Source organism: Camelus ferus, chromosome 3 (genome assembly GCF_009834535.1).
Source record: "Camelus ferus isolate YT-003-E chromosome 3, BCGSAC_Cfer_1.0, whole genome shotgun sequence".
Taxonomy (NCBI): Eukaryota; Metazoa; Chordata; class Mammalia; order Artiodactyla; family Camelidae; genus Camelus; species Camelus ferus.
Window position 1 is genome coordinate 103,528,805 of NC_045698.1, and position 25,221 is coordinate 103,554,025.

The 25,221-nt window shown below is 41.1% G+C and overlaps 1 protein-coding gene and 1 long non-coding RNA gene across 3 annotated transcripts in view; one reads left to right on the top strand and one right to left on the bottom strand.

Moving 5' to 3' along the window:
• Positions 1-14,648, bottom strand: part of LOC116662760 — a 30,740-nt gene extending 16,092 nt beyond the window's left edge. The window contains exons 1-2 of the long non-coding RNA XR_004318782.1: positions 14,366-14,648; positions 7,216-7,285 (exon numbers count right to left, since the gene is read on the bottom strand). This is a non-coding gene — a long non-coding RNA (uncharacterized LOC116662760). The remainder of the gene's footprint in view (positions 1-7,215; positions 7,286-14,365) is intronic.
• Positions 1-25,221, top strand: part of STK32A (serine/threonine kinase 32A) — a 112,118-nt gene that overhangs the window by 72,598 nt on the left and 14,299 nt on the right. For both annotated transcript variants that reach the window (XM_032477048.1, XM_032477047.1), the window contains exons 6-8: positions 5,696-5,733; positions 14,577-14,666; positions 23,065-23,162. In XM_032477048.1, coding sequence (XP_032332939.1) covers positions 5,696-5,733; positions 14,577-14,666; positions 23,065-23,162 — 226 coding nt within the window. The remainder of the gene's footprint in view (positions 1-5,695; positions 5,734-14,576; positions 14,667-23,064; positions 23,163-25,221) is intronic.

The window sequence follows — 25,221 nt, forward strand, 5'->3', positions numbered from 1 at the left end:
TACTTCTGCCTCCTGTATTTTTACTTAGAATTTCCCATCACGCTCGCACACTGCTGTCCCACTCTTTTCTTAATGCAGGTCTGTTTGTGTGACCAACAGCTTTGTGTGACACCCTAATTAATATATTATACAGATAATAAATACAATATTATGGAATATTCTATAAATACATATATATAAATAAAACATTATACATATAATATTTTTCCCCTCTCAAGAACTTGGAGAGGACCCAATCTAGGAGAACATTATGTAGCAAAGAACCAAACCCAAACTATGGACGTGTCAGAAAGCTGTGGGACTCCGAAGGAGTTGAGCTGGTTTTGGATACACTCATTTTCTTGTCCCCTCTTCTCAATACCCCATATCGGACAGCAGGGTGAGCAACCTGATTCCAGGGCAGGCACACGGAGGGATGTAATTAGCCTATTAAGTTCTGCTAATGTCTTGTTAAAGTCATTCAAGTGAGAACAGATATATCAGTTCTGCTTTGGACCCTGCCACAGGGAGCATTGTATTTCCATGCTGCTGTTTATAGTTCCACAGTAGGAATCAGCTGATCCAGCAGGACCTGTCCTTTCCTATTTCATCAAATCAAGATGCAGTGAAAGATTCCTACAGAATGTGTGTGTTCTTGGAGCACTTTACCACTCCCCAAAATGATCCAGTTTTTGTAGTTGCCCACCATGAATACAGTGCATCTGGCACAGATGGAGGGTGTGTTACGGTTGTTGTTCTTTTGTTTTTATTTTTTCTTCTTTGGGAGAAAAAAAAAGGAATTCTTGGCTTATTATTCCCGAAGTTTAAGAAGCCAATGGGCCAGATTCATTCATTTTTCTGACAATTTTTTTATTTATTTAAGGACTGACTTTGTTCTGGGCACTTGGATGAACCTGGGATCTCCAGCACTGAACAGTACGGACAAGTACAGTCCTTCCTCTGAGAATTTACATGGGGTGGGGGTGGGAGTGAGGGAGACAAATAATGAACAAATGCAGAAGAAAACAGGTAATGACAGTGCTGTACTGAAAATAAGATGGAGGTGACGAGATGAGGGTGGAGAGGGATGCCGCTCCAGATGGGGTGGTCAGGAAAGAACCTGGAGGACGTGGCATGTTAGCTGAGATCAGAAGGACAAGAAGCAGCAAGCCACGTGACGGTCTAGGGGGACAGGACTGCAGGCAGCGGGGACAGCATGTAAAGGAGATGAAGAAGACCAGTGTGGCTGGAGCATGGTGGGTGGCAGGGAGAGGATGCTATGAGGTGTGGCTCAGGGCTCTGCAGGACCAGAGCACATGCGGGTCATATGAAGCCAGAGGTAAAGGGTTTGGAGTTTATTCCATATGGGTTGGGAGCCAATGGAGGACGTTAGGCAGGGAAGATGTGTGTAATGAAAAACACCACTCTGAGTGCTGTGGATAATGGGTTGTCAGGAGAAGCAAGAACAAGGTTACTGTTTCAACTTTCAACTGAAAGATGATGGTGGTAGCATTGGAGGTGGTCATTCTAGTGTGTGTATATGTGTGTGTATATATATATATATATATATATATATTTTTTTTTTTACTGTAGTAAAATAATCCATCACATAAAATTGATCATTTTAACCATTTTTAAGTGACAAAGTACATTAAGTACATTTACACTGTTGTGCAACCAACACCACTGTCCATCTCCAGAACTTTCTCATTATCCCAAACTGAAACTCTGTATCCATTAAACAATGAATCATCAATCCTTCCCCTCTTCCCAACCCTTGGTAACCACTATTCTATTTTCTGCCTCTGTGAATTTGACCACTCTAAGAACCTCATAAGTAGAATCATGCAGTAAGTGCCCTTTTGTGCTTGGCATATTTCATTTAGCATAATGTCTTCAAGGTTAATCCATGTTGTAGAATGTATCAGAACTTTATTCTTTTTTAAAGCTGAATAATATTCCATTGTATGTATAGACCACATTCATCCATCAATGGTTTACCTGAGTGGTTTCCACCTCTGAGCTGTTGTAAATAGTAGTGTCGTGTGTGTACAAATACCTGCTTTCAAATCTTTTGGGTACATAACCAGAGGTGGAATTGCTGGATCAAGTGTTAATTTCATGTTTAATTTTTTTGAGGAACCACCATACTGTTTTCAATCATTATATTTCAAAGTTATCAAGAGTTGCTGTGGGACTGGTGTTATGAGTTAAGAGAAAGAAAAGAAATAAGAATTATCTCAAGATTTTCACTTTTACAGTAGAATATTGGCACCACACACGGGGCTTTTGAGATAAGAGGGTTTTGGTATATGCGTGATGTGATGGATATAGTAAAGGTTCTCTTTAGGACATATTATATTTATATTTATCATGACTGTTAGACATACAGATGGGAACATCAGGCAGGAAGTGTTATATATTGTTAGTCTAGAGTTTCAGGGTCAGTGCTGGTGACCAAAGGTGTATGACAGAAGGTCGTGTTGGCCAGCGGGTAGGCTGGAGTGATGACAAAGGAATGATTAAGGAAACAGCTGGGGTGCATGTGGTTCTAAGCTCCCTCAGGTGATTATCTAAACATACCCAGATTCGGTGACTACCAAGTGGTACCATCTTAGAGACTGCCTTAAATGAGGGAAACAATTTAGGATTATTGGAGAAGACAGAAAAGATGAGAAAGTGATGCTCAATTTCTGAGCTAGAAAAATCTCAACTTGTTCTAGCAGGAATTTTAATATAGCCCCTGGGTTTATTTTCATTTCCTTTATCCTGCTACATGAATAAACAATCTTACTATATTACTGTTCACCCTGTAGTGACTTAAAGTTTATCTCATTACATTTTGGAGAAACTATGTACTTACAATCTATGCTTATACACTTTATTTTTCTGTTAAAAGTCCACTTTTTCTTTTACATTTTCTGAGATTTTCCTCATATCCTTTTCTCTGAATTTAGTAATAAACATGCTCCTTTACCATTTCAAACCCTTTTGGCATGGTTCCTTATGAACCTTTCTTATCCTCTGCATCCCGGAGGGAACTATATCTCATCCATCTTTATATTTCCTATATCGTAACACAGTGACTTATTAAAGTAGATAAATATTTGAAGAATAAATGAACAGAAGAGTGAAAAGTAGAACATACCACCTGTTGAAGTGTTACCTCCCTGACCTCTGTATTGTTTTTTAAGCTTTGAGGGAGTTTCTGAGTAAAGTAGTGGATATAATGATACATCATGGCTTTAATAAATTTTTTTAAATGATGTCTAGGAATTTAATAGAAAGCTGGTAAAGTGCCAAGCTCACAGCAATTCATTTTTCCCAAAAAGCCTTCATACATTCAAGCCAGGAAATCATTCTGCTCAACTTGCCACACCCAAGTCCCTTCCCACCTGGCAGGGCTCCTTGGAGGCTCCCCCTCACCTGGCAAACACTCTCTGATGCTCACTGGATGCAGGTCTGAAAGAGGCGGCAAGAGCCTAATGCCTGGTTTGCCTCGAGCTTTAAATCGCAGAAAGTGTTTGATGGTGCACTGGAGTGCTCTGCTGTATACCGGTTTAGAAATTAATCAAAAAACCAACAAACTTATGGTTACCAAGGGGGACGGGGGTGGGAAGGGATAAATTGGGAGTTCGAGATTTACAAATACTAACTACTATATATAAAGTAAATATACAACCAGTTTCTTCTGTATAGCACAGGGAACTATATTCAATATCTTGCAGTGACTTACAATGAAAAAGAATATGAAAATTAATATACATACGTATATGTATGACTGAAACACTATGCTGTACATCAAAAATTGCCACACTGCAAACTGACTATACTTCAATTTTTTTAAATTGCAAAAAAAAAAGAAAGAAAGAAAGAAAGAAAGAAACCATCCCTGCCATCAAGGAGTTTATGATCCAGTTGGAGAAAAAATGAATGTAAGTGTGATAAATATTATGGTGAGAGAAGTCTACCGTGCAAAGCACATAGGAGGGGCCATTGACTCAGAAGTGGAAGATCACAGAAGGCTCCCTGCAGGAAGTGGCATCTGAGCTAATTGGTGAGGGATGAATCTGCATTTTCTGGGAGCAGTAGTGGAAGGGCTCTGATTCAGGCAAAGGAACAGCAGAAGTTGAGGGGATGCAGGGAGCATTCAGGGGACTCCATGCACTTCCATGTGGCTGAAGCACAGGAGCCTGATTAGGAAAGGACCTTTATCCCGTATGAGTGAGTTTGGGCTTGATCATCTTTGAAATAATGAAATTCATCAATGGGGTCGAGGTGGAGTCTGCAGTATTAAGTGGTTAGCCATGGAAACATGCAATTCAAAATCCCCTTGCACTCTATATTTTTAAGCAAATTGTACACTGAATCAGAGAAACATTTGCCACAGCTACAGATGACCACTTACGAGTCCAGAACTAATTTTTAGAACCTAATAAACCAACAGAGAAGATATTCAAAGTCTATGGAACCACCCATACACCTGCCTGTTGGGTGTGACATATACTTGATTCTCTTTGTAGGTAACAAGCTGGTTATTCATTAATACTTTCAAGAAAAGAGGATTGTGATGGCCTCGGTATGTCAAAGACTAAGGTCACCTTATTCTAGCAACATAAAAGCCACCTGACTAGGCTGAAAATGTGTTCCCAAACCTATTTCAGAATTTCTTCCCTGATGGTTTCTGTGGATTTGGGTTGAAGGGTTTTAACGGTCCATTAGGGAAAGGCAATAAAAACCGGAGAGTGGGAGAGTGAGGGCTGTTACAAACTGCAGTGCTGTGCTTGGATCGCGGAGCACTGCTTACAGTAAAATCTGTTTCACGAGAACTTTTAAAACTCTACAGGTCATTCCTCCAAGTATTTACCATCAAACCACTCCCCTCATTGGAAGAGGGTAGACTGTGTTCCCGCCTATGGATTTAAGGATCTCACCAATGCATGGAAGACTGGTCCAAGTTCTTCAATTAACATCCCCAGGAATAATATTTATTAAGTAACTAGAGACATTATAGCATATCCTAGAAAAGATTCTAATCTCTGCAAGTTTAAAATACAATCACATTTTCTTTCTCATTTTATAGTCTTTTTAAATTTTTTTTATTTATTTTCATTATTTGGGGGGGTGTAATTAGGTTTTATTTATTTATTTATTTATGTTTAGAGGAGGTACCGGGGATTGAACCCAGGACCTGGTGCATGCTAAGCATGGGCTCTACCACTTGAGCTGTACCCTCCCCCCCCGCCTCGTGTTATAGTCTTTAAGTTCACTTCGTCAGTGTAGCTCTAGAGTTCCATAGGTGAAAATGTGATTAGTACTACTACCTTACGACAATTTAAATGCCATATGATCTATGGGGTAATATTTACATTCTTGGGTGTAATATGTTAAAGACATTAAGATACTAAGCTTTGGAACCCAGAGAGACCCAGGTTCAGAGCCCAGCTCTTCCATGTGCGAGCTCTGTGACCTTGAATTAAATTACTTAAACCTCTTTAAGCTTTGGTTTTCTGATCTAGAAATTGAGGGTATCAGCGGTAAGCATCTGGTCAATTCATTGTGAGAAGTGAATGAGACTGTGAGTAATGTGGGGCTAGTACAGTCTCAACCCGAGCTACCATTTCTGAGCATGTTCACCTTTCTCCTTTAGTTCTGTTTGTTTCTTTCTTGTTTGTCTTATTATAAGCAACTTTCTCCTTTCTTTTTACTCCCCTAGGGATATGAAGCCTGACAACATTTTGCTTGATGAACATGGTAAGTAAATGATTTGTTTGCAATCAGCTACATGACATGCATGCGGAACAAGCTGATTCTCCCCAGTAAAGGAGTATTACGTGTGGGAAAGTGTCTTGCTCGATTCAGTTGAATTATATGTGCAAACTCAATTTTATGGTGGGAGGGACAATCACTTACTGCAGTGGCATACTAAACCAGTATACCCTTAAAAAAAAACTTGAATTTACATTCTCTTTTCAATTTTCTTCCACTCCTACTGAATTTTTCAAGAAAACCACCCCAGTTTTGTTTGTTTGTTTTTTGATGCTAATTTGACTTAATACCTCTCTAACAATCATCTCCCTTTTTTTCATAAAGACGAAACAAACCTTAAGATTAGAGCATTTGGCAGGCAATAGTATTTACCTAGAGATTTGTGACACTGTTTTGTTCTCACTGCATCTACTTTCATGCTTTCCATCTCGTGAGGACAAATTGGTTTTTCACGTACAGAAGAGAGATCAAGTTCTCTGTTCAAAGATTTTTTCCGTTTAAAAAAAATCAGCTTATTCAGAGACACATATAAAGCAGATCAGAGTATCTGTGGTACCCAGCTATGAAAGTGACAGACGGATATGGCAGTGACCATGAAGGTGATAAATGTATGTTCAAGAAACACTGATGGGAGATGTCCTATAGAACAAGTTTTGACCAACAATGATTAAATATGTATAATCTTTTCCTAATATTAATGTACATTTGGGATGTACTGGTCCCTCAGAGCAGACCTGTAGGACACACAGCCCGCATGGCATAAATGGTACAGAGGCAGTAGGATCCTTGTTAAGATTTTTAGAAAGCCACTAGGTGAGGGAGTCCCAGATCTGCAAAGCTCTGTATTCATTTTGCTTTTACAAAAGGGATTTGCAAGTGGGACTGAAACTCCATGGACCATCCATCACTCATTATTTATTTACCTAGTTGCATTTTAAACCTGACTTGTCAGACTGCCACATGTGCTTAGAGGGTTAAGAAACACGTCTGCGTGTGACCTCCGATTTCAGAGCTCAGGGTCATCATTTATTTATGAGCTGTCTAAAAAGATTTTTTCCACTTTCCTCCAGTGCCTTATTTCTTCCTTCCCTTTACGGCTTCTGACACTGGGGAACAGATTCTCTGAATCTCAGAAATGTGGGCAGTGGTGAGACTTATCATGAAGGTGACTTTCATCAAAACACCAAGAATCTCTGCCTCAAATAAGAAGCAGGATCCCCTCTCCCGCTGATGCAAAGAAACCCCACATAACCTTGTGAAGGCACAGGCTGGTCAGGCAGACCTGGTTCGAGCTTGTCCCTGCTTCCCCCTCAACCACTCACTTCTGTGCCCAATATATTTCTCCATCATTTGTTGGGGCCCTGAATGGAGACATATAGGTCTTGTCAATCGAAACCTTTTTAAGATTTACCTTCCATCCAGAGAACAGTGTTTCCATTTCAGGTCTCAAACTTGGTTTCATCTTACCTTGACCATGAGGTCGTCCTGTTCAGCTTCTTTCTCCTTGTCATTTTCTTGTCAACTTGGTGACGGTAAACTAGGAGAAAGGTTCAGAAATGAATTAATCTTCAAGTTTAACCACCCTCAGACTACCCTTGGGAAAGAGTAATTAGGGGATATTGTCAGTAAGAGCGTGGGTTCTGGAGACAGACTGCCTGAGCTCGAAACCTAGTTTGCTCACTCAGCAACTCTGAGAGTCTTAGCAGGTTGCCTAAAATTTCTCTGCTCCTTAGATTCTTCAGGGATCAAAAGTTCTTCTTTCTCAGGGTTGTTGTAAACGCTGAAATACTATTCATAAAGTGCTTAATTGCCATGTGCACAGGGAACTCACTCAATAAAAGTTAACTACTGCTGTGACCCCATGAGGTAGTAGGGGCTTTCTGCCCCAGGGAGGGAAGCTTAGACGACTTCACCTTGCTTTATGTGACTCTGTCTGTATCAGATAGATAGAATCAGTGAAAGCTGGGGACCTTCCTGTCTTTACTGAAGAATTCTTTTGATTCCAGAAGGGATATACCAAAGATGATATGTCTACTTGTTAGGTCTTGTGTTTAAAAAATTTTGTGTGACCCTTTACTGTCTGGCAGCTACACTTTCAGCAGCCCATTCTGCCTTTCCTTCATGCGTGCAGGGGGCTAAGTCCACTTGTCCGGGCCTTTTATTCTTGGTTGGACTGGGACTCTGTTGCTTAGGGACAATGAGCTGTTCTCCCGTCTGCCTATGGGGCCAGTCCCAGTCTACACCTGTTATCTGGTGTACCATTTACAAAGACCTTTTTCACTCTTAAATTTGGGGGGCTGGACAATGACTTAGGGGTGGGTTTTTCTGTATTTTATTCCCATCCTAAACTCAACTGAAGAATCACTCCAGCCAAGAAGAGAAACATTGCTTTGGGAAGGACTGGATATGTGAATGAGATAGAATCAAACAAAGAAGACTGAGAGCCACACTCTAAGCATTGTCCTGGGAACCCTTTCTGGAGATGATCATTTCTTGAGGTTATTTGTTTTCTGTTTATTCAGATTCTGAAAAGCTAAGACTTTCAGGCATTGCTCAGGGACAATAATTAACTACTTTTAAATGAAGAAATTCCTGGTGGCCCCCACTCCCCAGCTCATTGTGTAGAGCTGCTCCTGCAAAAGCCAACAGACCAGAAACCAGTGCCTGCCTCTTGGAGTATTTTCCGGTGTGATTTTCCCTGTCTCATATTTGAAACCCTCATTTGTCTCCTCTGTCCACATTTATAACATTTCAACCCTTACGGACCATTACATGTGCCTCTTGCACAGGGAGTTCGCAACTGCGAAGGATAATCGCTTATCTCTGATACGCCTCCTATAATCATTTCTCCAGCTGAGCTGTGTATGACACCATGTGACTTATATTTTAACTCACCACCATGAGTAACAGGCAGAAACTTTATTTTATTCTTACTGATTCATATTGGTTCGTGTTCATCAGAAAAGATGGAAATTTAAAGGAGCTAAATTCTTCTGTAAATGGAGACTCCTTCCACTGGTGTGAATGAATATTTCTTACACATCAGAATTGGACTTAAAAAATGTTTTTAATTTAAAGCATACCTGTTACTGTTCTGCCCAAATGTCTCACGCACTAGTTCAGAGCCTAAGATGGCATTAGATCTTGGATGGCTCATAACCAACCACCCTGATACATATTTTTCATATCCTACCAACTTAAGTACCCTATCCAATTCTATTAGTGCTACAGTATCTAAAATTCTTGTGTTTTCCCTACAGTGTTCAGGAAATAAATGCTGCAGACAAAGGAACAATAATGTCTCTCTGGTATATCTGAGAGAATGACAATTACTGCATAATCCATAAGTTAGGTTTCTTAATATCATCCCTAGTCATAGGGAACAAGAGAAAGGCAAAAACTCAGTTTGGGGGGTGTGAGGAAGAACTAAGCCTGCTACCTTAACAGCTTCTCCCCCTGCAGAGTCCCAAAATATACCTAAAAATCAAGTGGGTAGCACCTTAAAAACCATACACACATTCTCTCTCACACACACACACACACACACACACAAACAGTAGAACACTGTACCCTATCCACAGATAATTAGATTTATAAGCCTCAGTGCCTAAGGAGATGCGTTTTTAATAGGAATCCTAAAAAAATGTGGCACACACAATCTAAACATTTTTGAGTTGGGCAAATTCTGAAAAGTTAGGGGCAACACCAACCAATTGGTTGGTGTCTGTGAGTGCTGTGTTGAGAAGGATCCTCAGGCTGAATACAGGCACAGTGAGAAAGAGGATAAATAACGACCATGATGATGACTAAATTCAGTGACTCAATACTATGAACTCCGATTTTTAATGCGATTCTGCACCACAGGGTACCGAGGTGAAAGAACAGGCAAATCATCCCCTTGCGTGCTCAGTCAGGACGTTCTGAGCCTGGTACCTGAAAAACTTCACAGTAAGGCAGTGGTTCTAACTGGGGATGCTTTTGCTCTACTGCCTCTCCCCGCAGGCATGGAGAGATATCTGGAGAGACTTTTGATTGTCAGGGTCCCAGCCAGGAGCGGGAAGTGCCTTTGGCATCTAGTGGGTAGAGGCCAGGGAGGCAACTAAGCATCCACGATGCACAGGACAGCCTTCACAGCAAAGTGCAACTGGGTCCCAGAATTCAGTGGTGCCAGGCTGAGAGACTCCATTCTAAGGGTCCCGCAGGACCTGGGCTTCTGGAAGAGGCCAGAGTGGTCCCTCAATCAGCAGGTCTAAGACTAAGTCAGGTCTTCTTTTAAAATCACGGGACCTTCCATTATATGCAGATGGCATGATACTACTATATATAGAAAACCCTAAAGGCTCCACGCAAAAACTTCTAGAGCTGAGAAAAGAATTTGGCAAGGTAGCACGATACGTGATGAACATACAGAAATCAGTGGCATTTCTTTACATTAACAATGAAATATCAGAGAAGGAGAGTAAAGAAACAATCCCTTTTAAAATTGCATCCAAAAAAAATTAAATTCTTAGGAACAAATCTGACCAAGGAAGTGAAAGATTTATACGTGGAGAATGACAAAACACTGAGTAAGGAAATTAAAGATGACTTAAAGAAACAGAAAAGAAAAAAATAAAGATAGAAATGGAAAGATATCCCATGTTCTTGAATTGGAAGAATTAATATTGTTTAAATGGCCATACTACCCAAAGCAATCTACAGATTTAATGCCATCCCTATCAAATTACCTGGGACATTTTTCACAGAACTAGAATAAATAATCCAAAAATTTATATGGAATCACAAAAGACCCAGAATTGCCAAAGCATTACTGAAGAAAAAGAATGAAGCTGGAGGAATAACCCTCCCAGACTTCACACAATACTACAGAGCTACTGTAAACAAAACAGCATGGCATTGATACAAAAGAAGACATATGGATCAATGAAACAGAATAGAGATCCCAGAAATAAATCCACAAACTTTTGGTCAACTAATCTTCAACAAAGGAGACAAGAACATACAATGGAGTAAAATACAGTCTCTTCAGAAAATGGTGTTGGGAAAACTGGACAGCTGCATGTAAATCAATGAAGTTAGAACAGTCTCTCACACCATATACAAAAATAAACTCAAAATGGCTTAAAGACTTAAACATAAGACAAGGCACTATAAACCTCTTAGAAGAAAACATAGGCAAAACATTATCTGACATACATCTCAGCAATGTTCTCCTAGGGCAGTCTACCCAAACGATAGGAAAAAAAGCAAAAATAAACAAATGGGACCTAATTAAACTTAAAAAGCTTTTGCACAGCAAAGGAAACCATAAGCAAAACAAAAAAAAACCACCTATGGAATGGGAGAAAACATTTGCAAGTATATGACTGATAAAGGTTTAACTTCCGAAATATATAAACAGCTCATACAACTTAATAACAAAAAACAAACAACCCAATCCAAAAATGGGCAGAGGACCTACAACAAGCAATTCTCCAATGAAGACATACAAATGGACAATAGGCACATGAAAAAATGCTCAATATCACTAGTTATCAGAGAAATGCAAATCAAAACTACAATGAAGTATCACCTCACACCAATCAGAATGGCCATCATTCTAAAGTCCACAAACCATAAATGCTGGAGAGGGTGTGGAGAAAAGGGGACCCTCCTACACTGTTGGTGGGAATGTAGTTTCGGGCAGCCAGTATGGAAAACAGTATGGAGATTCCTCAAAAAACTAAAAACAGACTTACCATATGATCCAGCAATCCCACTCCTGAGTATATATCCAGAGGGAACCTTAATTCAAAAAGATACGTGCACCCCAATGTTCATAGCAGCACTATTTACAATAGCCAAGACATGGAAGCAACCTACATGTCCATCGACAGTTGACTGGATAAAGAAGTTGTTTTATATTTATACAATGGAATACTACTCAGCCATAAAAAGAATAATGCCATTTGCAGCAACATGGATGGACCTGGAGATTGTCATTCTAAGTGAAATAAGCCAGAAAGAGAAAGGAAAATACCATATGATATCACTTACATGTGGAATCTAAAAAAAAAAAGACAAACAAACTTATTTGCAAAACAGAAATAGACTCTCAGACACAGAGAACAAACTTGTGGTTACCAGTGGGGGAGGGAGGTGGGAGGGGATAAATTGGGAGTTAGAGATTTGCAGATACTAACATACATATGTGTGTGTGTATATATATGTACATATATATATATGTATATACATGATAAACAACAAGTTCATGCTGTATAGCGCAGGGAAATATATTTGATTATCTTGTAATAACTTATGGTAAAAAAATATTAAAATGAATACATGTATGTTCATGTATGACTGAAGCATTATGCTGTACACCAAAAATTGACAAAACATTGTAAACTGACTGTACCTCAATAAAATATATATACATATATATATATAAAATCACCAGACCTTCCTTTGGGGGCCGGCTCTCAGATTCATTCCCACCTGGCACAGAAGGGAACCTGGCAGAAAGAGCCTCAAGGTGAGCAGAGGGAAGCAGGGCAGCATCCTGGACTTGGAATTGAGACTTTGGGCTGGTGGCTACCGGCTCCGTGAAGCTCTGCTTTACTTGTTCACCTTGAGGGCTCAAGGCTAGAGGTTCTGGTAGATCCTGACCCTTAAATAATTCTTCCCCATCATTTCCTATGCATTCTGTGGGGAGAACTAAACCCTGAGTCAACCAGAAGGTAGTTCTTTTAGTTTGCTCAGCTCTTTGGTCTCTTCATATAGCACAAAAAGTTTTGGGGAGATTGATCACTCACCAAAGGAGTCCTGGACCAAATTCTACATCTTAATCCTAGCTCTGCTACTGCTGAGCCCTGAAAACTTAGCCACAAACAGTTCTTCTATAAAACAGGGACTACTCTGCTAGCCTAAAGTGAGAAAACCAAATGGCTCTACAACATCCTCGTCCTTCTACTGCTACACGAGCATAGACAATCTCAGGACTGAGCCGGCTTAGAACACCTGCCAGGCTCAAGGAGAGGGTCCCATGCCTGGCTGCCCATCTGAATTACTGGTGGAGTTTCCTGTTACTGTTTTTAACGTGGATGCCTGGCTCTCCTATCAGTCCCACTGCACTGGCGTCTCAGGAGAGTCAAGTCGGGCAGGTGTGTTCTGCAAAATGACACTGGAGTTTCTGATCATGACAAATACCAAACAATTGGATACTTACTTCCTGCCAAATGCTAAGTCTTCCACAGCCTTATTTCACCTGATCCTCCCAACAACCTCATGAGAAGACTATTCCTATATTCCAGCTTTACAGAGAAGGCAAGTCACCTGAAGGTAGCACAGCTAGTTAGGGGTAGAACCTGGGCTAGAAGCCACATAGTCTGACTCCAGAAAACAGGCTCTTCTCAATCACTAAGCCTCCAGGCTGACTTATTTTGTATCAAACCTTGTGAATCACTGATTCAGTGCTTTGGGTGTGACCCGGGGTGAAGAAACAGAGAAAGAAAAAACTGAGACGACCAATATTACAATAGGGTGAGTTCTTGAAATCCTCTCTTTTGGTACCATTTATGCAAGAATACCTACCTCATCTTTCAGCTCAGTGAGTGCTGCTTTTGCTTTATTAGAATGTCATCTGATAAAAACAAAACACCTTTTGCACAAAACAAAACCCTGGTGATAAAGAGCAGGGTTAGAGCAAGCTGGGTGCTCTCATGGAGTAGGTAGTGAAGTTGGCAGAGGGGGTGGTGGACTGTGGGAGTGGAAAAAGAATCCGGTGACATCCTCTCCAGTTATCACCATAGCTCATCAGAACCACAGAAGCACGCAAATGGAAATGCCAGCACTTCAAGATCCTCTCAAAACAGGTGACTTTCGGGCCAGCAGCTAACAGGACGGGCCGGTCTGCCTGAGCTTCTGGCGCCGCCCTTTTCCCACTCCCTGATACACCTTGTAGGGTGCGCGCCCTGCTGAACTCAAGTGTGAGACCCGGTCTATGTCGCCATGAATATTAAAACAGGCGAGATCCTAGAGGACAGCTAGTCCACCTATTCTTTTTTTTCTTTTTTTTTTTTTTTTTTAGGGAAATGCAGGTTCAGCACAGGAAAGAGACTTGAAATCTACAGTGTATTAGGCGCAGAATTCCGGGCACGACCCAGGTGTCCTCGCTCCCAGTCTAGGGCTCTTTATTTATACAGCCTCTTTAAAAATAAAACTTGACTTCCCCCTGCCCCCGCCCCCTCTGCTTTCCCTTGATGCGTTATTTTGTTGGGCATCACTGGGGGACAACCTGAACTCTCAGACCAAAAAAAAAAAAAAAAAAAAAAAAACTACTAATGATATTTAGGAAAAACAAGGAGAGAAAAGAACTCTTTCTTGGCAAAGAAATAAATATACGTATCCGCATTCGGGTCCGCTTTGTATTAACAATGTCTGTCTCTTTAAAAAAGAAAAAGGATCCCGTCAGAAGTGCCTGGAAAGTTGGCACTTCGGCTAGCTCTAGGCTGCAGCAACTTAAAATGCTGCCGACAGACAAAGATTGCCCACGTAGAATTTACCAGAGCGTAAGCTCTTCACCACCGAGGTTAAAACTTTCTGAGGCTTAACTACAAATTTACAACCAGACACTAACCTTTTCCTGTCAGGTTCTGGCCGCTGGAGGGTTGCTGGTTTAAGACTATTCGAGGATAGAATAATTGATTTCAACTCCGTGTGCCCGGTTGCCGGGGGCGCACAAGAACTGACGGACGAAGCTTCCAGAAGCTTGGGGTGAGGGGTGAGGCGCGCGGCGCGCGGCGTGGCTGGGCGGGGCTTGACTTCTCTGTGGCCCTCCTCTCTCGCAGGGCACGCGCACGTCACGGACTTCAACGTCGCCACCACGCTGCCCGCGGACGTGCGCATCACCGCCGTGGCCGGCACCAAGCCGTACATGGGTAGGCGCCCCTCCCCCCAGCCCCCACCCCCCCACCCCCCAGCCCCCACCCCGAGCCGCCGTCGTGACCGAGCGCAGGGGTTTGCTTTTCATTGCTGTGGACACTGTGATAACGGGTCCGGTCATCTGCAGGGACCTGCTGCTAGAAATAAGGCCCTCTCTGACTTTACCTGCACAGCTTCTGGTTTCCCAGGTCTCACGTGAGCCTCGGGAATCGCCTTTTAGCCAAGCACCCAATCTGATCTTGACTCGGGAGGGCCCTGGGTTACATGTGAAAACACTATTCTATGAGTTATTTAGGACTCATCAGGAAGACTCCCTCCTTCCTGATGAAGAATATTAGTAATTAATTCAGTAAATACCTACTGCTTGCTTCTGTGTGCTCAGCACTGTTTCAGGTGCTGGTGATCTTACAGGGAGCAAAACAGACTGGGGCTCCAGCCTAAGGAGCTGACTTTCTAAATAAAACGAGTTTAACAAAACGGAATCAAACAGAGAGGATGCAGCAATAAGTAAGATGGTAATAAGTGACATTAGTATTATCATAACCGTGATTTACATAATACTGCATAATATGCACAGGGCTATATAAAGTTCGCAAAGTGCCTTCCAGTTACAATGTTGGTTTTAGATTTATCACAACAATCCTATGAATTCTCCTTTTTAAAGAAGAGGACCTGGACTTTGCTTGAAGATTTGAAACTTATCCAAAGGGTGACTGAAAGGTAGCATTAGGTGCCCAAATTCTCAAGTAGGTCTCACAATTAATTGTGTTAACAGTCACAAAGTAATACAAATCCTAAGTTCTGTTGTTGAAGGCGGCCAACTCTGAGTAGACATCATTGTAGCAGAACTAGCCCTACCTCCCATCCACCCCAGGGATATAAAGGGAGAAGCCTTGCCCTTTGGGGGCACCGGGTACCTCCCCCCCCACCCCCCCGCGGCTGTTCCTAAGGCAGGTAAGTCAGAGCTCAAGAGAATTCTCTGTCGAGTCTGGGCGTGGCTGTGAGGAGAGGCACCTGGGGTTCCATTCTTTCGTCACTTGGCTTGCTGACTGCTCCCTGGGCTCACAGAGCCGGAGTTGGCCACAGTGGGTTGGTAGTTCGGAGTCAGGTCTTGCTGGGGACCATGGCAGTAGCGGGCAGAGATCTGCAGCAGTGCGTGAGAGTGTGGGGGAGCTGGAGGGAGGCGGATTAGCCAGAGGGTGTGGTCCAGCTTCATAGCGGGCCCTCCACTGCCTCGGGGTGTGCTGCCTGGAAGGGAGGGAGGGAGGCTCCCGTCAGCGTGACTTAATGGCGACACCACCAGTTCCAAGAGAATCCAGCTGTATCAGACTCTCTGGAGGTGACACCCGAACATAGGGTGGTTTGAAAGCTCTATACATATGCAGGCAGGGGTGAGAGCCTCGTCCACAGACCATGAACTTTGAGCTATCAGAAGCCACTAGAGAGAGATCATCCCGGGGACCAAGCAAGTTACCTGTGTTAGGATCCCTCTGCCTCTGCTATTCCCCTTCCACAATCTAAATCAAACAGTGCTCTCCCCGAGATGGAGGAGGAGGTGTGAGAGCCACTTCAGCTGTCCATCCCGACACCAAGGTGGCTGAATCCAGCCTGGCGGGGTGGGTAAGTTTTGACTCAGATATGAGACTCATTTTAATATTCACAGGGCTGAATTTTAAAATATGTAAATGTTTTAATAAGCAAAAGGGATTCAACTGTATTAGGCAACAGAATGAGTTATTATTAAAGGACCCCTGTCCGTACCCATCAAAAACGGGCAGCTTAACACTGCATAGTTGTTAGCGGATGACAGAAAAGTCAAAACTGTTCAGGCTTCTTACCCTAATTAGTTGAGATGCTTTAAAGCAGGAGATGTTGCTGGTTAAACTGGTGGAATTAACTCTGGGGTGGAACAAATTGCTAGCTATGGCGTGCCATTTGCAGCCAAAGTATTTGAACTTGAAGTTAAGGATAAGAGCAATGCCGCTTCCTTTTAATATGTGGCTCTCTTCCTCATGGAACTAAAGAGAGAAAGGAAAAGAGAACCCCACCATGCCGGGCCACCTCACTTCCCCAGAGAAGATTTCTTTCTTATGAGCCTTATTTTATATGGTATTTGAACAACTGCAAATGTCCTGGCTTCCAATTATCAGTGGGAGGGAAAAGTCTCTTTTTTTACTTCAGAAATAATGGGCACATATAATTCAGCCCATTTTTCTGCCTAAAACCCACGGTGCTCAGCTGATAAAAAGGAATCTCTGAGCCTGCTGGTCTGATGAGTTGATTCCCCAGGTTTCCTGGGTCTCCACATTAAGGGCTATTTTCTTGGAGCCAAATCAGAAAATGTGCATCTGGGCTTTCTAGGCCTGGTTTCCATGGTGAGAGGAGTAAAGGAAGACCATCTTTCTTTTCTCTCCCCAGTGATTTTAAATACAATATCTGTATAATTTAATTCTCCTCAAAATTGTCATTTCCAGCCTTTTCACAACATAGAGCTGGGAAATTGGAATCCAGTCAAGGTTCCCTGCACCTCTCCACCTTCACCCTTATAATTAACAATGACTAATATTTATTGAAAGCCTTCTAGGGACCAGACAACATGTTAAGTGTTTTATTTTCATTCACTCATTTATTTTTTCTCAATAAGCCTGCGAGGCACACTATAATTATCACCATTTTAGAACGAGGAAATAAGAAGCTAAGCAATTTGCCCAAGATTACATGGCTAATAATGGAAAAAGCCTAGATTTAAAGCAAGCTCTTTCTGGGTGGTGAGGGGGGGTATAGCTTAGTGGTAGAGCATGAGAGGTCCTGGGTTCAATCCCTAGTACCTCTATTAAAAAACTTAAATTAAAAAAAAAAAAAGCAAGCTCTTTCTGACTTTAGAACTCCCTGACAGAGAGAGAGAGATTTAAAAAAAAAAAATTATTTGTGGTTCTTAAATGGTTGTAAGCTAATGTAGGCAGGCCAAGCTATTAGAAATGTTTCTTCTTTAATTAAACAAACATATAGCTGAGTGTCAACACTTATCTCTTTATCCAGAAGTTGTCCTTGCCTTTGATTTTTGGATGGGAGGCTCTCTAAGAGAGATCATGGATGGAAAGTCTGCTTTCTCTTCTTAAAGATTATGGACCCAATAACTTGGTAAAATCTAACAGACATTCCCAGCACCCATTTTATCGTGTTCCCGTAGAATATAATTAGCAATTAACCAGAAAGGAATAGAGATTCTAAAAAGAAAGAAAACTAGGATGAAGTATGGAACGAAGATCACAGGAACATCAACATCTTCTAATGTAAGATGCTGAGCACTTTATGCTGCAGTCCCTAGGCCCTGGCCAGAAGATGAACTGTCCACCAGCTCTTAAGCACCTGCCACCCAACAAGGAAGTTTTGCTTTTTTTAATTCATAATCTTCTACCTCCATGCTCTTTCCAAACACTCCAGTCCTTCCTTCTCCCTACCCCTGGTCTGTCTGAATATCATCCACATTGCTCAGAGCATAACCAATGAAAACATTCTTCTCCAAATTAGAAACCAAACCTAACAAATACATATACTAGGACAAATGTGTAAAATGCTCACTAAGTGAGGGAGAAAGTCATCTCTCTACTTGTAGATATTTATGGTTTCCTGGAAGAGCTTTATTCTATACACACAAAAACACATTTAAGTTTTTTAAAAGTCAGATTATACTGGATTTTGTTGTTGTTGTTGTTGTTTGGGGGGAGGTAATTAGGTTTATTTATTTATTTATTCTTAGAGGAGGTACTGGGGATTGAACCCAGGACCTCATGCATGCTAAGCACGCGCTCTACCACTTGAGCTATACCCTGCCTCCCACCTGTACTATATTTTGGCAACCTAAATGTTCACTTTATAATGTAATAACAATAATAAGAATAGGCATTGGGGGGAGGGGATAGCTCAGTGGTAGAGTGTGTGCTTAGCATGCACGAGGTCCTGGGTTTAATCCCCAGTGTCTCCATTAAATAAATAAATAAGCCTAATTACCCCCCCCAAAAAAGCCAAAAATAAAAATAATAATAGGCATCATATAGTAAGCATCTGCTGTCCCAAGCACTTTGCTAAGTTTTTAATAAATTTAATAAATTCAATAAATTCTCAGAGCAACCCTATGAAATAGGTTTTACTATTATTCTATTATTCATAGATTAAAAAACAAGCAGGCCTACAGGGAAAGTGACACGGTCACAATCACACAGCAAGCGACTGGTAGAGCACAAAGTTAAATCCAAATGTAAAACGTCTCAAGTCTGGAACATTGATGGTGAGGGTGATGACGATGGCTCGGCGCATAATGGCAACATTCACTGAGCTCTTCCTGTGGGCCAAGCACTGCTCTGAGTGCACGTGTTACATCGTTTAAGCTAAAGGCCGTTCTGCGAGGCACGTCAGAGTCTAATTCTCATCACTCTGCTGTACTGCCTCTCTGCCTCCTGTCAATTAGCGTGTCTTAGCCAGAACCCAAACCGCTTGTCTCTGACACCAGAGCCTGGGTCTTGACAATGGACACTACTTATTTTTCCAGGCCCACATATTTAACTATCATTTTGAATGATCACATGCTCCCAAGTTAGAGGGCTGCATCAAAATCTATTGAACCAATTCTTGATTGTTGAATGTCAGGTTGCTTCTTACTTTGAAATATAAATTTGGAATAAAAAATCCTGTTAGCAGAAATGTGCACTGCAACTTGTTTCCTGTGATAAATCCTCAGTGGTCAAAGGGAATGTATACATTGATGCATTTCCCTCCTGAAAGTTTGCAAGGATTTCTACTCATTTGGTCTGGAAGTGTCTGAGGATGTCCACTTCCTTGCATTCTCACCAGGGCTGCACTGTCAATATCTTAATCTTCCCAAAAAGACAAGTGAAGATGGTACCTCATTATGACATGAAATTGCTTTTTTTCAGTTCTTTTGTAAATTGCCTGTTCCTGTTCTTTCCCCATTTTTCTATTGGGGTCTTCATACATTTTTCCTGTTTCTTATTGATTACATAAATAATTCTTGACCCTTAGATATAAAGGATATTAAATTCTAATGTAGCATATATGTTGTGCAAATATGATTTCCTACTTTTCAGTTGATGTTGTTCTTTTTTGGCATTTTTGACATGAAGAACTATGTTCCTAACATCAAACCATTAGCCTTTTTACTTTACAGTTTCTATCTTTAATGCTACTCTTAGCAAGACCTTCTTACCTCCAGATTTTAGATATGTGACCTATATTCTTATTATTGTTACAGTTTAATTTTTCTTGATCCAACTATTAATATTATCTTGACTGAAGATATGTGGTAAGGATCTGATTTCATTTTTGTTACAGTATCAAACAATTATTTTGCAACCATGTGTCAAATAAGGTCCTTTACATGCTGATTTGAAATATGTTCTTCATAAACCAAGAATTTTTATGAACTAGTATCTATATTATGTGGCTTTCCAATCTTAATTTATTATAGCTTTGTAATAGTTTAAAGCATGGAATGCAAGTCCTTTAATACTTTTGAAGAAATCCTTTCTCATTCACACATTTTTATGGATGAAATTTAGAATCACTTTTGCAAATTCCAGGAATTATTTCCATTGTATTACATTTCTCTATTAGTTTTTGGACCCTTTTTTTTTTTATGTCCTGACCAGAATCTACCGTCCAGTTGTTTTAAAATCTGAAAACCAAATGTTGGAAATCTAAATAGCTAAGAAACATATTAAAATGTGGGCAAGCTTATCAGCAATCAGGAGAATGCTAATTTAAACACAAGAGATCATTATGTCACTAGACTAGCAAGTCAAAAGGTTGGTTAATGCCAAGTAGGGATAAGGAGGTGGAGCAAAGCCAAATCCCACGCATTGCTGGTCACAGTGTTAATTGGTACAACCACCTCAGTAAATCACTGGGCATTATCTAGTATGTATGGACATGCACAGCCCATCCCCTGTGTTCCCCCTCCCAGAAATGTACCCTACAGAGGTGTGGGCTAGAGAGGTCTTACATGTGCAGAAATGTTCATGAGAGCGTGGTTCAAAATTCTCCAAACTGAAAATAACCTAAGTGGCTATTAACAATAGGGAAAGTAGGTAAATTACAGTGTATTCCTGTAACTTTGAATGTGAACCAACTATGTACAGTGAATTGGATAAATTTTATACACATGATGCTGAGCAAGAAAAGCAAGACACTAAAGAAAACAAGGAGTGAGATTTCACACACACACGCCCATGTTATATACATAAATACATGTACATATATGTTACCTACACATCTGTTATATATACAGACATACATAGATGTTATATACACATACATACATAATATATATGTAACCTAGTTACTAAAACAGGCAAAACTAAAGTATTGCTTAGAAATGTATACATAGATAGTAAATCTATGTAGAAAGGCAAGGAGAAAATTACTAACATAAATTCAGGGTAGTGATTACTTCTGTGGTTGTCAGTAGGACAGGTCACTCACTGGTGGGGTCAAGATTCTATGTCGTGACCTATGTAAGGTTACGTGGCCAATTGCTTATAACTGCTTGCGAAATTCTTCTTTTATGTTTTATTTACTTTTCTGAATGTAGGTATAGAAATGCTTTCAAAACCAAACAAAATACTCAATGGTTTTTTTGAAGGCAACTCAGACCCTCTCCACTTCTATTTGTACCATCTCAGGAGCAAAGGGTCCTCCTGCAGGGTTGATGGAAGCCCTCAGCATCCCCCTGCTCTGGCTTTTCTGTTCTTTGGGAGCTCAAAGAATTGCCCATCTGTTACGCTTTTGTATGTTGCCACCATATTTTTTTCTTAATGTTCTTCAAAAATGTGCCTCACACACCATGAATATTTGTTGAGTGAATGAATACATATTCAAGCATCTTCATGCTGGAATACAGAGTAAGTAGAAGAGGATTATACTCATATAAACTCCAAGGATGGTCCAAGACGAGAATACACAGCTTTTATAGGGTAATGTTGATTCTGTTAGGTATCCTTTTAGCACTGTGTCTATTTATCTCTCAAAGTTCTCTGCAGCTTCTCTGAGCTATCTGTCATCTGTCCCCTGGGGAGACGATGTAAGATGACTTACTGTGAGATCCTGATAAGGGAAAGCAGAAGTAGAGTCCACTCCGTCCAGCCTGTGGGCGTACCATGGGGTCAGGGCCGTAACCTCCCAAATTGCATGGGGAGCTGTGACTTGCAGGAAGAGTGCAGTGATGCATGAAAGGTGAATTCACCAGGGAACGAAGCCTACTCAGTTCTGCTACAGCGGGCTTTGACAGCCAGGGTCAGTCCTAGGCATTGGGATGTCAACATTCTACCTCTCTAATTGGAAGTTGCCCACAGGATTTTGCTTAGAAATTGAGCGCTCTGGGCAGGGCAAACCTGTAGACAGGTGCCACAACACACCAATTTCCTTTGTCCAGAACCAGCACCTTACTGTCAGGGTCTTGGGTCAAGTGTGCAGCTTTTGGCTAGGTCAAATTCTCATTATTAAGGATGTTCGCCTTTCTAGAAGAATGCCTCATTTTTTGAGTTCTTTCTGGGGGCCAGGCAGCGTGTTGAGACGTTGGCATGCGTTTTCTCATTGAATTTCTCACCTCGGTAAAGATCACTTTCTTCTTATTCTGATTTTGCTGATGGAGATTCTCCAGCTCAGCCCACTGACTTATTTAAGGTCACAATAAGTGGTGAAGGCAGGTTTCAAACCCAGACAGCCTGGTGTCAGAGCTAAGGTTTGCAACCAGTGCTTGATTAATTGATTCAGTATTGTTCGTTCATCGAGTCAGTTCAAAGACTAGGGTACAAGGTGTACAAGCGCCACTGCTCATGTGACACCTTCTCCCTGTGGGAGCTCCCGCTCCTCCGCTCCCCTCCCGCACCCCTCCTTGCAGGCTGCAAATGCTGCCCTCACTTCTTACTGATGACTCTGAGTTGGAAAGCCAGTGCCGTGTAGTTTGAGACAAATTCTGCACACTGTTCGCAGCAGTAACACAACTTAATATCCTTACCACAACCCTTCCCAATCAAGACAACCAATAACTCTTCTCAGCTTTCTTGCTTTCAGTGTCAGCCACCCCTTTGAGGCCTGATGGGATCCAGCTTTTTAACAGGGGCATGGTCTGAGTAAGAGAAGAATTTGCCCACGAAGGCCTGCGCCTGCCTGCGCCTGTGTGCTGGTCGATGAATGAGAGAGATTAAAAAACTGAGGAATTTGGGACTGCAGTGAGCAATCTAGCAATGGATGACAAACACTCATGAAAGTGTTTATACCCTTTACCTGGGTAGTTCGCCTTTGGAGGAACATGTTGGGAAGATAGATTTGTTAATGTCTCCGGGAGTAAAAGTGACCTAACCTTTCGGTGTTTTTCAGCACCTGAGATGTTCAGCTCCAGCAGAGAAGCGGGCTATTCCTTTGCTGTTGACTGGTGGTCACTGGGAGTGACGGCGTACGAGCTGCTCAGAGGCCGGGTACGGTAGTTACACTTCTCTTTGGTTACTTTTCCTGCAAGTTCCATTTTTAGAATGAAAGAATTGATTTTTTTTTTTTTTTTTTTTTTTTTTTTTGGCTAAAAATCAAGTAGTTTGCGAGGGGAAAACAACAATGCCCAGTGATGCTAGTAACCACCTTTGGGATTTCTGCACATATGAATTCACTCTCCTACATGTGGGACCAAACATGTGAGTTGATATTAAACTATGCAGATAAAATTAAATGAACAATAGGGATATTATTAACTCCCAGAGAGGGGAAATCGATACACCTCACTCCCCCATATCCTGTATAAATATATTTGTTTGTTTAAAGAAAATCATTTTGCAGTCACAGTACAGGACTCTACCTCGGACACACTTCCCCAAGGTGAGTGTGAATTATTAACACAACACAATTCATGCCCTGTCTTGTTGGATTCCTGTCTTTCATTTGGCTCTTGGGTTCTGGGTTCAGCGGCAAATAAGAGTAGTTTCCTTTTAAAAGAAACACTTCTTAAACTAAGAATTTTGGAAGGAAAGAAGAAGAAATTTGGGGGAAGAATTTTGGAAGGAAAAGATTTTTTTTTTCTCCCTCCCATATTATTGGACCTCATGGTGGTTCCCTGGGATTTGATGTAACTGACAATGTGTTAACTTTGTCAGATTCATTTTTCTTTTCTTCTTTTGCTTAGGAAAGGTAAAGAAAAGTTACTCTTAGGTTGCTGAACTTATACATGCATTCATCAATTCAGCATTATCAACTACCATGACTATGTTCTACTTAGATTCTCAGACCTTCTTCATCTCAGACCTGAAAGTTCGTGCCCTGTTACCAACCTCTTTGCATTTCCCCCACCTCCAACCCCCGGCAACCACTTTTCTATTCTCTGCTTCTTTGAGTTTGACTTTTTTTAAGGTTCCATATAGAAGTGATACCATGCAGTATTCGTCTTCTCTGTCTGACTTATTTCACTTCACATATTGGCCTCAGGGTCCTTCATCTTGTTGCAAATGGCAGGATTTCCTTTTATGGCTGAATAATATTCTATTGTTCATATAAATTATATGTTACATGTTATATATAATATTCCATTATTCACTTACAATATATCCATATAATATTATGCATAAATGTACATGTCATATATAATATGTAAGCATGTACTATATAAGTATGTATGTATATATGTGTGTCTTCTTTACCCAGTCATCTGTTGATGGACATTTAGGTCGTTTCTGTGTCTTAGTTTCTGTAAATAGTGCTGCAGTGAACATGGAAGGGCACATTCTTTTTTGTAGACCACAGATCTAACTTTTCATGTTTAAAAAATGCTTTGCTCCCCAGTGCCTCACATATTCTCACACACACTCCTCAGATACCTTAGCTTGGCGTTCTTTGACTTTTAGAACCGGGTTCACTTTTCAGATTTTGCTTCAGTCTGAATGACCTTGACTCCTGACAAGCTCATTTCAGCCTCTCTGCACTTGCTTCTCTCTCAAGGCATCCCAAGGGGCTTCTCTCCTCTTATTCCTCTGCCCATAAAGATATTTCCAGATAAACCCTGGTCTTTTATTTTTTTTAAATCATTCTTTGAATAAGTTTGGAAATTGCTCCATTGAGTTTGAATAAAGTTAAGGATGTGTCTTAATTGTAGAGCTTTGCAGAAGCCTTCTGTCTAATGGATACTGATCATTTCTAAGGAAGAAACAGACTTTTAGATGCCCCCAAGTTTCTTTTGCAGGAAGGGCCTTTCTCAGACTCAAACCCTCCCTGTTCTTTATGGCTCTGGACAACACAGCACCTTCTCTAAAGAGACTTTCTCTGCTCTCTCTTGCTAAAGTGACCTGTATCCCTTCCAAATATTTATGTACTTTCACTCTCTTAAGACCTTTCCTTATTTAACATTATTGGGAAATATAGAAAAGCATGGAAATGAAGGTCAACATCAACCATATCCTCTAAAGCAAAGAAAATTTTCAATTAAGAAATTAAACCCCAGGGGAGGATATAGTTCAAGTGGTAGAGTGCATGCTTAGCATGTGTGAGGTCCTGGGT